At 44.2% G+C, this 15,405-nt stretch overlaps 1 protein-coding gene and 1 pseudogene across 1 annotated transcript in view; one reads left to right on the plus strand and one right to left on the minus strand.

The window, feature by feature from the left end:
- Window positions 1–15,405, minus strand: part of xmas (RRM_XMAS2 and SAC3_GANP domain-containing protein xmas) — a gene marked incomplete in the record, with an annotated part of 165,655 nt that overhangs the window by 138,212 nt on the left and 12,038 nt on the right. The window contains 2 exon segments of the mRNA XM_084605353.1: window positions 5,282–5,374; window positions 14,869–15,141. Coding sequence (XP_084461479.1) covers window positions 5,282–5,374; window positions 14,869–15,141 — 366 coding nt within the window.
- Window positions 10,021–10,921, plus strand: LOC146209939 (uncharacterized; annotated as a pseudogene).

A 15,405-nucleotide genomic window follows, 5' to 3' on the forward strand; every position in this document is an offset into this window, starting at 1 on the left:
TCCTTTTATAATCATTTTATTGGTCATTGTCATTATTCCTTAACTCCATCGATATCTATCATATAACTTTTATTCATTATCTATCAATTGTTTTCATTCCTAATTTTCCTCCTCATACAGTTGAACCTGGATATAACCAAGTTGACAGAAGTTCGCAATTTTTCGTTAATGCAGGTTTTGTATGAAGGCTCGCACGAATGATGCAGAAACGAAACCGAAAGGCATCAGATATCAGTGAAGGTAAACTCATCCTTCAAGCATTTATTTTACAGTAAAAAACTGCGTAATCTCTGCTTGTTTCCACGCAAGCGAAGGCACAACACAGCGCTCCAATGAAGCTAAATCACGTAATACTCCTTCGTCGTCGTGCGAGCAGACGAAACGGCACAATATGTCGATTGCGTTCATCACCTCCTTTTCGGTGGGCACATCACATGGATCTGGCTCACAGGAACCATCATCACAGACATCGGGATTTTGCACGCTTTCGGCAAGTGCCTCCCCTCCGTAGCTCCGGCCGCGTTGTCGGCAAACAAAAAGTCACTCAGGTCGACGTCGTCGGGGACACCACCATTGCTGCGTAGCTCATCCCATGCTTTGGCCACATTGGATGAAGCTGAAGTCTCTTCTTCCTCGTCGTCGGCATCATGCCTGTGCATATTTTGTAATTCCTGCCTTCATAAAGCACTTTTTAATATTATTCCTTTGTCCAGCAGCTGTATTAGTGATGTGCAATTAGCCGGGAAGCAGTGCAGTTCGATGTGAGACAGCTGCAGGCCTTCAACATGGTGCGCAGCACAATTGTACAGAAGTAGGCAAAATTGGCAGCCTTGCCGCTTGACATCCTGGTTGAAGTCTTTCAGCCATTCAGAAAATATTTCCCGAGTCATCCACGCTTTAGTGTTCGCCATGCATTTCACAGGCATACGCTTCGTCCCCTTAAAGCACCTGGGACGGGCCCTTTTTCCCACAACTAGCGGGACTCGCTTGTCAGTGCCGTCGAGATTGGTGCACAGTAGAACTGTTACTCGGAGTTTGCTCTGCTTTTCACCGCGGCAGTCATCTCCTTTAAGTGCTAGCGTGCAGCCCGGAAGCATCTGACAAAAGAGCCGTCTCGTCGGCATTATAGATTTCAGCCGCTTCGAAGCGACCTAGCCACAAAGCAGCAGCATCGCTGCCTACAGAGGCAGATTCGCCGCAGATTACTTTCCCGATGACATTGTGTCGGTTCTTGAAACCTTGTAGCCACCCGTTGCTTGCTTTGAAATGATCATGGCCCAAGATGCACGCAAAATGCTTCGCCTTCTGTTGTAATATCGCTCCGCTTATGGGAACATTCCTGGCTCACGTGTCCAAAAACCACGTGAATACTGCCTTGTCCACATCATCATAAGTTGACAGTTTCAATCTTTTCAGCCTTTGTTCCAGACTCCACTGCACTTCTTATCTTCTCTTCTGCACTCAAAATTGTTGACAAGGTGCTCGCTGGGATGTTGAAACGAGCGGCGACGTCCTCCTTCTCGCCCGTGGAGACCGCATTTAAAATGGCAAGTTTGTCTTGAAATGACAAAACTTTTCGTTTTCTGGCCGTTGAACTCGTCAAGACGAAATGGCGCCACAGATACAAGCGGAGCCCCACGAATACAGGCAGAAAGGCTGGCCTAGCACTTCCGAAACACGTCGGGCGAACCAACACCGCGAATCCGCAGACACACGAGACTCAGAACAACAGACAAGATGGCGAATGCACAACGTGCGCAAAAATTGCATGTGCTACATGCACGTGCAGTACCAACAAAGAAATCAAGTGCAGCCACTAATGCCACCTGGTGTTGCACTACACTACCAACGCCTGAGGAGGCTGCTGCGTTAGCCACGAAGCGGCGCTAGAAGGTAATACTATCATCATCATCGCTAATTTTAGTCGATTTCTGCGATTACAGGCGTTCACGTAGCTGCTGGCTTCTTAGAGTTCTAATATTCACTAAATTAATGCATTTCTTCGGCCAAATTTTCAGTAAAAGCTCAAAAAATAATGACTGATCAGCTTCACGAGTTCGTTACATCAAGATTCACCGCCGCAAACCCTTCATTACGTAGAGGTCGAAAATACATTGGCTTCAATGGGTGTTGCATTGGGGAATTTAAAAACTTTGTTAAATTCAGAAATTCGTTACATAGAGGTTCGTTACACCCAGGTTCAACTGTACGTCCGTTATTAGCACATCAGCGCAAAAATCCCATGCGCAGATCCAATGCACAGATGTGATGCACAGATCCCGCACACGGAATTTCGCTCCATGAGCCTTAAATGTAGGAAGCAACCTTGCGAGATGCTTAAATACTGGACGTGCTTCAAGCTGCAAGCGAAAAATACACCTGTTCATTGCTACTAAGGGTCACATTTCTACCAATAAGTGGTGGTCAAACTAAAGCGGATACTATGTGCAAACGTCCGGTCACATGAATTTCGACTTCCGGATCGTTTTTGTGGTTTTGTTTGTGCAGCTGTTGCTGGCTGGCACGAGGTTTCAACCTGCATTTCGACAATACTAGCGCTCATATTGCTGAAAAACGGTGCTGTGCTTTGCCTCAAGCTGCGGCAACTTCTTTGGAATGGGATGCAGGCTATTCTGAATGCTGTTGAAAAATGAGCGGCAGAAACAGCTGGCCGGGCATTATGATCCGTTTGCAGACTGCCGACGGCTAGCGCCACAGGCGCTTTGCTTCGAGTGTTCTGATAGCGGAAGTGTTTTTACAGTGTTATGAAGGCTAGCGAATTTCATAAAGCAGGTTTTCTCTTGTTCAGTATAGTACAAAGTTGTTGCCTGGTCAACATCGCCTATGCGCTGCAGCGGAAGCAGTGCATTGCCGATGTTGACCAGCGGCAGCAGCGCGCGCGCAGTCGTTTGTCTTGAAAAGCTTTGCAAATGTATATGGGTATTCGGCCGGCATCAGTACAGCGTGATAAGGCATTAATTTTTCGTTGTGCATTTAAGCTACATACGAACTCCTCGAATCAAGGCCTATGCGACAATGCTATCAGCTGCATCCCGACGGAAGGTCTCGTTGCATGCCTGCAAGCCGCACTGTCAAAGAATGTGTTTTATGAGCACTTGTAAGATTTATACATAATTATGTGATAGCTTTTTCGCTCGTTTAATGCCCAATAATAAAAGAGGCTTCACCAGCAGATCAAGCAGTTTGAGCCCACTGCAAGTGTGGAGAAATTACAAGGAAGATGTGTTACGATAAAGTTTCCTGTTCGTGCGAATCTGAATATGGTGCAGTTGGGTTTATTCATGTTCTGTGTATGAAGAGAGAGGGTTACAGACGAGGTGATTGATGCGAATCATTTGCCAGCATTATTTTAATGCTCAGAGTCAGACTCCAAAGCTTATTCATACCAGATAACACAAATAAAAAAAAAAAAAAATAATAATAATAATAAAAAAAAACAGATGCCAACATTGTCCAACACTTATTATTGTACAGCACATAGAGGAACTAACAGCTGAGATAAATGATATAAAACCAAATTTTAGTATGTAGCAAAGCAGTTTACTGATTGCAGCCTTGAAGGCAAATGTTTGTTGGCTGCTATGATAAAAGTAGCAGCCAACAAACTTTTAGCAAGTGATTGGAGCATTATTAAACTTCAGCACGAACAGACGACACTGGCTGAAATGGTCGCACTTACGTGTTTCGCTCTTTTTTCAATAATGTGCACAGATCATGCTGACTTTAATTATGACTTCGTGCTCAAAACATGAAAGAAAAGTTGGATTAAAGCTTGTCTGCGCCGCGTTTGAAGCGCTGCCCTGTAGACGCGCTCCTTGCCTAGTGAACTGGAAGTCTGAGTACCCAGTATGCTTTGCACTTCATTGACTTTGACAACCACCTATTTTAATGTACCATAACTCACATGCATGCATATAAAGGGCAATATCATTAACTTCTGACCCTCTACATACTTACTGGAACAGAACAGTGAGGCTCCCTTAAATTATTTCTCTATTAGTGCAGCACCTGATAATTGCATACTGCATCAAGAATTTGAGAAGGAAACATGCAAATTTACTTATTACACAACAAGAATGATTAGTGTAATGAGATCTCTCTTGCCTGTTCAATGATTTTCTTCCTCCAACCTATTTTAATTCATGCTCTTCATGCAGCAGGATAAATATTGCCGCAATACAACAGAAATTCTGATGCCCTAACTCACTTTGATTTGAAGGTCACAGTAAAGCATTACCGCCCATGGGTTAAGAAAGCTACATGGACCTTTGGTGGTTAACCATTTTTTTTCCAGTTACAAAGGCGATTTTGTGTGTGTGTGTGTGAGAAGCATATTTAACAACCTCGAAAGGTAACCAATCTAAATAGATTCAGCGTTTTCCCGGCTGCTATATTTTTGTCAGTCGGTCCCATTCTAGCTACAACAGAAACCAATGCACTACAAACATGGCTGCTACATTGAAATTGTGAGAGCAGCCCCCCTTGCATCAGAACCAGGGTGAATCTGGTTTGTACATGCTGGAGAATGGAGTAAAACAGTGAGGCAAGATGGAACCCGTGAGGACACACACGTGCGCATGTGTCTATCCTTCAAGTGTCCCGTCTTGCCTCGCGCTGTTTTATTCCCTTCTTCACCCCTTCCATACACTATTCCAGCGGACTGCACTTCAATGGGGCTTGATTACCACAGGGGGTGCTTTGACCTGTGCACAAGCCCCACGCACTTACAGGTGGCATTCATTTCTTTGCACAGCCAATGCTGCGATAAGAGCATGCACAAACAATGCACATTAAGGAAAAAACAATGTTGTGAGAAATGTGCACGCTGCCCTCGAGAATTCCGTCTCGGTCATCTGCTTTTTCCTTGTCCCCTGCAGCTTCGCCAGCTTCGAATGCATTCCGTCCGCGCCACTGCCTCTCTTCCAGCAACAGATGCTCAGGCGGATAGGAAACCGTAGTGAGTGCCACAAAATTTTAAATCCTTGCAAAACATTTTGGGCATGCAGGAAGAAAGAAAAAAAAATTGACAGACTTTGAAATACAGCTTTTTTGCCTGCTCTTCTGGGCTACTAGGTTTGCTGGCTGGTGCATTTCTTTTTCACAGCCCCGCAAATGATGCTACAGCAGGGTTCTGTTACTGTATTGAGGCTTACAGTCTTTTCATCCAGGCGCACCATGCAGTTCTTCTTAATTTCCCACCAAACTTTCTTCACTACTGTTAAAAGAGAAAAGCAAACAATGTGGCAAGGATTGAACTTACGCAGCCGGATCATCTTGTCCCGTGCATCGAGCACCCTGTATCGCTCGCCAACACTGTGCGCCGCCTGTTTCAGCTGCGACGATAGGCTCTCTTCTGCAAGCACAAAAGAAAGAGAAACAAACTTACCACACCCAAGATTCCCAACAAAGAAGGGGGAGGGGGAAGGAATAGAAAATGCCAGCTTTGTTCACCAGAGATAGTGGTGCTATGTCAGGTTTCATGCTCAGAATCTGCTGCACCATAGTGCAGGGCCTCAGATAGCTGTGACACCTTGGGATTCTTAAATGTGGAGTGGCACTGTACCACACTGCATTTTCAATTTGCTACCACCCTTAGGAAGATGCGTCCACTGCACATGGATTACAACCTTGCCACCTCATCTTTGACAGCCGGATGCCCAAGGCTTAGCAAAAGCCTCTGCTTGAGGCCGCAAACTGTGAATGTGTCCAATAAATATCTGGAGGCTCCCAAGCTAGCTGCCGAAAGCTAAGTTAAAGCTAGCCAAGGAGACAAACAAGATTTCAGGCAACCAGCAGGCTACAAGCATCCAGAGGTCGCACAGACATTCGCACATCCTTCATGCCCTTATTTATCAAGATGGATGCAAATATTGGGTATGAATGAACAGTATGAATTCACAAAATTCCTTTGACTGTGTACGATGAACACTTTCCCTCAACACTATGCATGGTATCAATGCTGCAAACCGTGGCCACAACCTTAGGGATTAAGTGCGTCCCATACATCCTTAAAGTCACAGTCACCGTGAACAGAAAACGGTGGCAGTGGCATGCAGCCCACACACAGCTGACGTCACGAGTGCAGCCAAATGTAAACTCTGTTGGCCACAAGTGGATCTGCATGAACGCAATTCTTATGCCTGTGCATTGCATTTTTAATTCATTCCTTCTTTTCTTTTTTTTTTTTGGTGATAAAAATTCTGGGATGACTAGGAAAGCATTCTCATTTGACAGCAGGTGACCACAAATTTTTCCCAACTTTTAGCACCCACTGCCATGCATTTCCCTGTAAAAATAATGCACCTTTTTCGATGAATCCAAGGTAAGAGGTAACCAAAGAAGGATTGCCTGCTTAGAAGTGACTGTCAACATTGTTTACTAAATTACACTTGTCAAAAAACACAGGCACTAGACAAAAGTGGTGCTTCACTTCATCTGCATTTACATGGCAGCATCCAACAACGAAGCTCCATATTCAACAGAAGGAAAAAAATTTACAGATGATCAATAAAACTCAAGCGGTATTACACGAGGGCCTAACTTTTGTACACCATGCTGAATATGACTGTGTTATCGCGTAGACAGAGAACTGACAGAGACATCAAAGCTCCTTCCTGAATCATTTAATGTGTGGTGGCAATTTCCTTTCAGGTGACAGACCACATAGGATCATCCCAGCCAGAGTAGTGGACGCTCCCATGCCACCTCCCAGAGGCATGCACGGGATTTTTAATGCGAAAGCATTACTTCGCTATGTTCTCAGATTTCTGTCTGCAGAGTGCGTCCGCAGGCCGTGTCAGCAAAATCATGCCCGCAGCAGTTGTGAGTAATTCAGAAGTGGTGTCTATCAATAGAGGGTGATGTAATGTTGTGTCCGAAGTAATAATTAGGCTAATAAGGTATTTAGATAATTAATTAGAGGCAAAACCCGCAAAATCGTGTCTGCAGCAGTTTTGAATAATTGAGAAGTCGTAGAGGTTAATGAGTGGTGTCAATCTATAGAGGGTGACATAATGTGTCTGAAAAAATAATTAGGCAAATTAGTTATCAGGTAATTAATTAAATGCAAAAAATTTAAAAGTAAAGGCAAAAAATGGTCTCATTAGCTAATGACTTGGTGCCACATTTGAATGTATCAAACACTAAAATGTTTAATTAAATCAGTCATTTAAGGTGACGTCACGCAACCTGAAGTCTAGCAAAAAAAAAAGGGCATAGGAAGGGATTGGCGTGCAATTTGAAAGTACCAAAGACTAAAGTAGTTAATTAAGGCAGTCAATTAGGGTGGTCATGCAACCGGAAGTAGAGCCGAAAAAGGGCATAGGAAGGAATTGACACGCAATTTAAAAGTACAAAAGACTGAAATGGGTAAACAAGAAGTGAATTAAGCAACTAGAAGCAACCAGAAACAACCAACAGCAGCATCCGTGCTTTCGCATAACTCCAATTTTGAGTCTGCAGTGCTCTTTAAATTTTTTTGAGGTGGCAAGGCTTCAATCGAGCAATTCATGGGTCCCGGTGTGTTTTATTTCCTAGTCAGCAAGAGGCACACTTGTAATTTCTCAAGGCGGCGAAGTTTCAAACAGTTCATGCCGACGCCGCGGGACAAAATTTTTTTGACATGGGTGTTCTCACACAGCTTACTTCTCCAATATGTTATGTGAACATTACAGCCACATAAACCCATTCTGCGTGTACACAAAAAATTACATTAACTGCATCATTGCGTGCTGTAGAGATGAACTTTATGTCTTGGGCAGTAAAATCTCGTTACAAGAGACATGGTTACAAGAGACACTCGGTTATAAGAGACACTTGGAAATGGTTTGGTTGGTTTTTCTATGTTTGCCATGTTAACACCATTGCATACAAGAGACATGGTTAGAAGAGACACTCTGTTACTAAGGGCAACTTTTCCAGGTCCCTAAAGTAATTTTCTCACTATTTATAAGAGACACAATTAACCAAGGTACACTCATGCAATGCAGCTGACTTGTACCAACTTGTATATGCAACAGTTTAGATTCCCTTAAATAAATTCTGTTTCATATCAGTGTCCTGTTTTGTTGCAATATGCCAGGAACCAAGAAGGAGTGCCTCCTCTTGATTGAGGAGTCAAGATGTCCCTGTTGTTTCAGTCATGCAGGAATGTGATGACAGTGGCTGAAACAATAAGGACATTTTGACTTCCCAGTCAAAAGGAGGCACTCCTTCTTGGTTCTTGACATATTGCAACAGAACAAGACACTGATACAGAACAGAATTTAGATAAGAGAATCTAAATTGTCACACATACGAGTTGATAGGAATTCTTGGTTACAAGAGACCTTGGTTACAAGAGACACCTTTTTGGGTTCCCTTAAGTGTCTCTTGTAACGAGGTTTAACAATGTGCTCACCCCAACTCATTTCCTAACGAAGTGTGTACTCTCGCCTCCTGTTATTTACAACTGCTAGATGGCTTTGACTATGATTTAGGTAGAATAAGAAGCTGTCAAGTATCATATAATTCATGCCCGATTTTCAACCAGACAAAGCATCCTCAGAACATTCTTTATGAACAGTCCCATTTATAAAACTCATGACTGACAATGCTTGGCTCGCACATGGGCTTATGGCTACTCAGTGAACCTGCCTGCCAAAAGCTAGCAGAATTCTTCAGCATACTTTCGATATTACTCATGAACAGTACTGCTGACACTTTGTCCTTATGAGTAGCACATAGAAGACTTCCATTCAATAATTCAAACCCCCCCCCCCCCCCCTTTTGCCTTCAACCTCTGCTTCAGTTCACTGCAGCCAACTACAGTAAACCCTCGTTAACTCGAAATTGTAAATCTGGGAAACATTTTCCAGATAAGCGGAGTTTCAAGTTAAACAAAATGCCACAAATTTCTGGCGACAATCCCTGGCGATCAGCCGCGCGACGCCGCCACCAATGCCTGTCGTTGCCGCTGGTGCACACCGCACAGAATGACGGAACTCTGCAACAGAGGTGCGTTTTCAGCGTTGCTTTGTTACCGGCGCCTCGTCGTTCGGTCAGGGGGAGTACAATTACGCTATATCCCATTTCTAACACTAAACAGCATGACGTACGGTAAAACAGTGACAAATTATTTTGTAATGCATCGCGTGTAAAAAAAGAAAAGGTCACAGCTCAGCGGTGCACTACTACACTGCGATGCAAGCAGCAACTTTCTCTTGCTCCTTTTGAAAATTAACAATATCTAGACACTAGCGTTTTTATTTTCCTTTACTACCCTACCAAGCTTTTACTGAATTGTCTCACTGCGCTCATATATGCACGGATCAGACGAAGTGAGCGCCTGCAGGTTCTTCGCTCAAACCGGACTAGGAAAACCAACTTCGCTCGCGAGAAAACGAAAAAACAGGATGAAAATTGAGTAGCCCAAAGCCTTCTGCAATTGGCCGCCTAGCGAGCTGCTTCTGGGTGCTACACGAAATTTTCTACAAACCCAGAACCTGAGCACGACAGCAACGAGCGAAAATGCTATGGCGGCCCTCGGCCTGTCACATCCGTCGACACTTCACTGCACAAAGGGAGCTTTTGTAATAAATGGACAAGAATTCTCAGGAAAAACTCAACTTTACACTTTTAAAGGAAGAACCGGGTAATGCTTGCCCGCTTCGCATTGGCATTCGGTCCAACAAAAGCGTCCTCGAGCTGCTAAACGGGCTTGTTGGCTGTACCATGATGCAGGCCACTAATCCACTTCTGTTCCTAATGCAGGAACTCGCAGCAATCTTCACGAACACGCTTCTTGCCACCCTGTTTCCAACTGGGGCGGGAATGGCGCCATCCTATCTGTCGTGTGATTATCACACCAGTGATATGATTGCCCGTTTACTCACCGCCGTCAACGCATCAAACCTGACAGCATCATCCCTGCAAAACTGGACCCGCCTGAAACCTCGGACATGCACATCGTCATCGACGGCATCGGACACATTCCATATAAAAGAGCAGCGTTCATCGGCGACGCTCTGTGGGCTTGGTGGCTGTACCATGATGCAGGCCACTAATCCGCTTCTGTTCCTAATGCAGGTCAGTAAACTGTACGCTTTATATGCAAAGAAAACTAGCAACTACTTTCTGATACAGCTTCCGAGGCCACAGTGTTGTGTCGACGTCGCTATTGAATGTTTTGAAACTGTACGAATCTTGCTACTGTTACCAGGGGATATAGAAATGAATCCAGGGCCTGATATTACTAAGAAGGTGCTTGCTGAACTAAAGACTTTGTCCTCTGGCGAGGCTACTCTAATTAGTGACATTCAGGATATTAAAAAAAACCTAACGACAACAGAGAAGACTATTACTGACTTAACTTCAGCGGATTGCCGCTTCAGAAATTCACTATCAAAAACTTGAAACTTTGTCAACAGACGTAGAAAAAGTACGGAGTACCGCGGAGGAGACATCTAGGAGACATCAGAATTGATGACGCCGAGAACCGCTCACGGAGGTGCAATTTAATTTTTTATGGCCTTCCGGATCCTACACCATCCGAGACATTTGCCAAATCTGAAGAACGCATTATTCACCTTTGTTCCGATACCCTGGACTTAACATTAGACACTAAAGACATTGAACGTGCGCACAGTCTTGGGCGTCAAAGTACGGAACGCCCGTGTCCCATAATTGTAAAGCTTGCACACTTTAAGACTAAACAACTGATCCTCTCAAACGGCCACAAACTAAGAGACACTGACTTTAGCATTGGTGAGGATTTCTCCCATAGAGTTCAAAATGTTAAAAAGAATTTGTCGCCTTTGCCAAACCCAAGAAGGTTAAATTTTCCTTGCGCTACAAAACCCTCCATGTAGGCCCCAAACGCTATTCCTTCGATGAGACTGAGCAGACAGCAAAAGAAATCTAGCAATAACGACGAAAACAGTCTAAACAGCAACATCCCCGAACATGTCATTGTACTAATCTTTCGTTTTCAGCAATCTTCACTAACATACGCAGTTTCATTCCACAGCGTGAGCTCGTGTCAAACTTAGTGCTATCATCGAATAGTAACTTGCTGGTTTTAATGGGAACGCGGCTGACAGATGATATTGGTGATGATGAAGTGTTTGCTGATCTGCCGCATTTCATTCTCTTCCGTTCAGACTGCAAACATGCACGAGGGGGAGGCGTTTTGATAGCGGCGAGCAATCATTTATCATGCACTAATATAAACAATTCATCCGATTTTGAAATAATTTGGCTCATTTGCCGAACAGCACCACACTCAGTGTTGCTGGGTGTCTGCTACAGACCACCGCACAAGTCACCCAATTTTTGCCATCAGCTAAATATCATATTAGCTAAATTAACTAAGCAGTATCCCAATGCTCACATTATCCTTTTCGGGGATTTCAATTACCTGACGATAAACTGGAATAACCTGGCTAATTCTATAGATAACCGAGCTGACACTAAGGTATTGATCAATATTTGTTCAAATTTTGATCTTAGCCAACTAATATTAGAACCTACGCATGTAGTTAATGAATTGGCAAACGTTCCAGATTTAATACAAACAAGTCATCCCAAAAGCTGTTCGTCCATTCCTTACTTACGGGCAATTAGTGACCATAAAGTCATCCACACAGAATTTAATTTTATTCCGACTCCGCGCCACAATCCAGGGAAGACTATCCGATTATATGATAAAGGCAATTACAAAGCACTGCACAACAAGCTCAGCACCTATTTCCCATCTTATAAAGCAGCCTTTGATAGCCGATCTCTCCAGGAAAACTGGTCCATTATTCCGACAAAAGCTTAACTTCTTCGCAGACAAATGTATCCCAAAAACTACATTCCATGATATACGTAACCAGCCGTGGTGCACAAAATGCCTAAAAAACCTTGAGAACAAGAACAAGCGCCTTTTCCAGGCAGCTAGAAAAAATTCTAGTACTTGTTCATGAGATAAATATTATGCCGTTGAAAACTCGTACTTATCAGCAATAAAAAACGCTAAGCGATCCTTCTATCATAATGACTTGACCAAAATCCTAAAGCTACCCCATAAAAGTTCTGGCAAATCTTAAACCCTAGTAACACGCGTTCAATTACACTCAATAATGACTCCATTTAGCGATACTGAATGTGCTAACATCTTTTCAAGTGCGTTTTCTTCCGTTTTCACCAGCGAGCCTGATTTGCCCTTACCCACTCTACCTACTATCATTGCTCACACCATGCCTATCACGAATATTTCTGGTAACGGAATACTGTGTGTAATAGATAAAATTAAACTTTTGTCATCAGCAGGCACTGATGAAATAAACTCTAAACTTTTAAAGAACGCCAAGCATGTTTCTGCCGAATATTTATCACTACTGTTTGCTCAGTCACTTTCCACAGGCACCATACCAGATGATTGGAGGAAGGGAAAAGTCGTTCCAGTATAGAAATCTGGTAACAAAGATTCACCATTAAATTATCGTCCTATCTCTCTCACTAGTGTACCATGCAAAATCATGGAGCATATTATCTACTCTGAAATCATGCAGTTTCTGGATACTAACAATTTCCTTCACCCTGCGCAACCTGGATTTCGTAAAACCTATTCCTGCATTACACAACCCGCAGTATTCCTTCATGACCTACACGCAAACCTTGACTTGAATATTCAGACTTACACCGTATTCCCAGATTTTGCTAAAGCAATCGATAATGTTTCCCATCGACGCTTACCGCTCAAACTTCCACAATTGAACCTGCACCCTAACATCTTAAAATGGATCCAAGCATTCCTTTCGTATCGCTCCTAGACAGTTTCTATCAATAACCAGTCTTCTAATTCCGTCCCCGTAACCTCAGGCGTACCCCAGGGCTCTGTCCTAGGCCCTTTCCTCTTCTTAATATATATAAATGACTTACCAGAGCTCCTCTCATGTAATATCCGTCTATTTGCTGACGACTGCGTGATCTACCGCTCAATAAAAAATATCTCTGACCAAAATGCCCTTCAAGATGATCTTAACCGCTTTGAAAAATGGTGCGATGATTGGCTAATGACCCTTAACCCCAAAAAAATGCAAGCTCATTTCGTTTCACCGTAAACATAAACAGTTTCCTTTCGCTTACAGGCTTGCTAATATTTCAACAGACCTCATCCACTCATATAAATGCCTGTGTATCATTTTAAGCCATGACTTATCTTGGCGCGAACACGTTACTAACATAATTTCTTCTGCTAATAAAACCCTCGGATTTCTCAAGTGCCATTTACATCATGCATCTACAGATGTAAGATTACTCGCCAACAACACACTGGTCAGACCTAAACTGGAATATGCGTCCCCTATTTGGAGCCCCCGTCAAAGATACCTCATCAATTGCACTTGAAGCCATCCAAAATTGCGCAGCCCATTTCATTCACTCCCAGTACTCGTACGAAGTCAGTGTATCATCCTTGAAATCGCAGTCTAATTTACGAAGTCTTTCTTGCCGTCGCCGCACCACCACACTATCTCTTTTCCACAAATTCTACTACAGCTTACTATGCCAAGAACCATACATCTGCACACCTCCGCCACGTATATCCCATCGCACCGGCCACCCACTTCAAATCTCTCGTCTACGTGCCCGTACCGTAACCTCTTCCTTTTTTCCACGAGCCGCGTCAGACTGGAACGACCTATCCCACTCCGCCGCTGCCATCATCCTTCAGTGCCAACATTGAAATGTGTATATCATGTGAACATCTGTGAAAAGTGTAGCATTTGATGTTTATCTACCCCACCCCTTATGTAATAGGGCCTTTAAGGTTAATAAATAAAATGAATAAGCCGTTGGTTGCCGCCGCTGCATTCAACTTTGTTGCGGACACCACATACACAACAAAAATCTTCGTGCACATGACGCGACGAAACAGAACCACACAATCACTCTTGCCGGTATGCACGCGCGGAGGGCAGCTGACCGAACCACACCCAATAAGAACCATCAGCCCCCGCGTGCGATCGGTGCTCACGTGACTGCTCCCAAGGTGAAAAACGGCTGTGCCTATGGAAGTTTTGTATTCGCTCTTTGAACGTGACTGCATTCGGCACTTAGTAAAAGAACAAAGTGCTTGCTCGGAGCCCCTATCACCTTTCGGTAATGACCTTTGCCTTCGGTCTTTCTGTTTCTGATCGAAATTTCGAGCTGTCCGCATTACGCCCGAAAAATGCTTCGCGATAAACGGGAGCTAATACATAGCACCTATAGAAGGTGAAAGCGCGCCGTGGAAAATTTTCAACCAGCGCCCTCATTTCCCCTTCATTTATCTGCTTGCAGCTTACGGGGGTCTCGATTCTGGCAGTCTTGAGGCCATAGGTAGTGTAAGAGGGTTCTAGCACAACTTTCGCCCTCGCTCTTGAATCACGTTCTACATGACGCTGGCGGTAACACAGGACGTTCCACGTCCACCGCTATAGTTGAGGGTGGCGCTGGTGAACACTCTCGAGGTTCGTATACAGACAACATAAATACCCAAGAAAGTAGCAAGGGGGACAGCGGCCGATGTAGCTCAGTTGGAAGAGCACCGGACGCGATATTCGGAGGTCGTAGGTTCGATTCCCACCATCGGCACATTGCTTTTCCTTCTACTTTGTCTTTATTTATCTTTCCCCTAAAGAGATTACCTTACTAATTTATGTAATTACCGAAGCAAAAAAAGAAAGAAAAAAAAAAAAAAGACAAAGTACAATCCCCAATGCTTTCCTTGGCCTCGCCGACTGTTGGCTTCTTTCCTTCATGTCGTGCAAGTGTGACAGGCCCTTTAAGGTCATTTCTCACTCACTGGCCCTGTCTCGTTTGCTCAGATGGCTGAACACTCACCTGCTTCTGCTTTGGCCGCCAGTTCTTCCGCTGTCTCACCACCACCCTTGGCAGGGCGGCTGCTTGCAGCCACTGTCCTGGCTCGCCTGGCGCCCAGCTGCGAGCGGAGACGCCGCGCCGGCCGCTGCTCAGCCACAGGCAGTGCTTGCTCATCCTCTGAGGTCTGCTCCAATGTATGAAGCTCAGCCAAGCCGCACTCAGGAGTAGAGTTGTCATCAAATGTGGCCTCAGATTGGGCCTTTGTTTGAGATGCTTCCCGGCCTGCACAGCTTGCTGATGGTGGGTGAATGGCAAGAGTCCCTGAATTAGTCGTTTCGAGGCAATGTTTAGACTGTCACACTACGTCAAAGCAAAGTTGTCGTCATTACATTTTGAAACAAACTGACTTTGTCCACTGTGCTACACTCAGTCTCTATAAAGGAATGCTAACTTGCTCATACAAGCACTCCTACTTGATCAAGCCTTATGCACGATCACTGCTGAATTTGGGACAATAAGACTCTGCAGTTTGGGTAGAACGATTCAAACAAAAACTAA

The sequence above is a fragment of the Amblyomma maculatum genome, chromosome 1 (genome assembly GCF_055883805.1).
Source record: "Amblyomma maculatum isolate TAMU_Amacu chromosome 1, ASM5588380v1, whole genome shotgun sequence".
In the NCBI taxonomy this organism is placed as follows: domain Eukaryota; kingdom Metazoa; phylum Arthropoda; class Arachnida; order Ixodida; family Ixodidae; genus Amblyomma; species Amblyomma maculatum.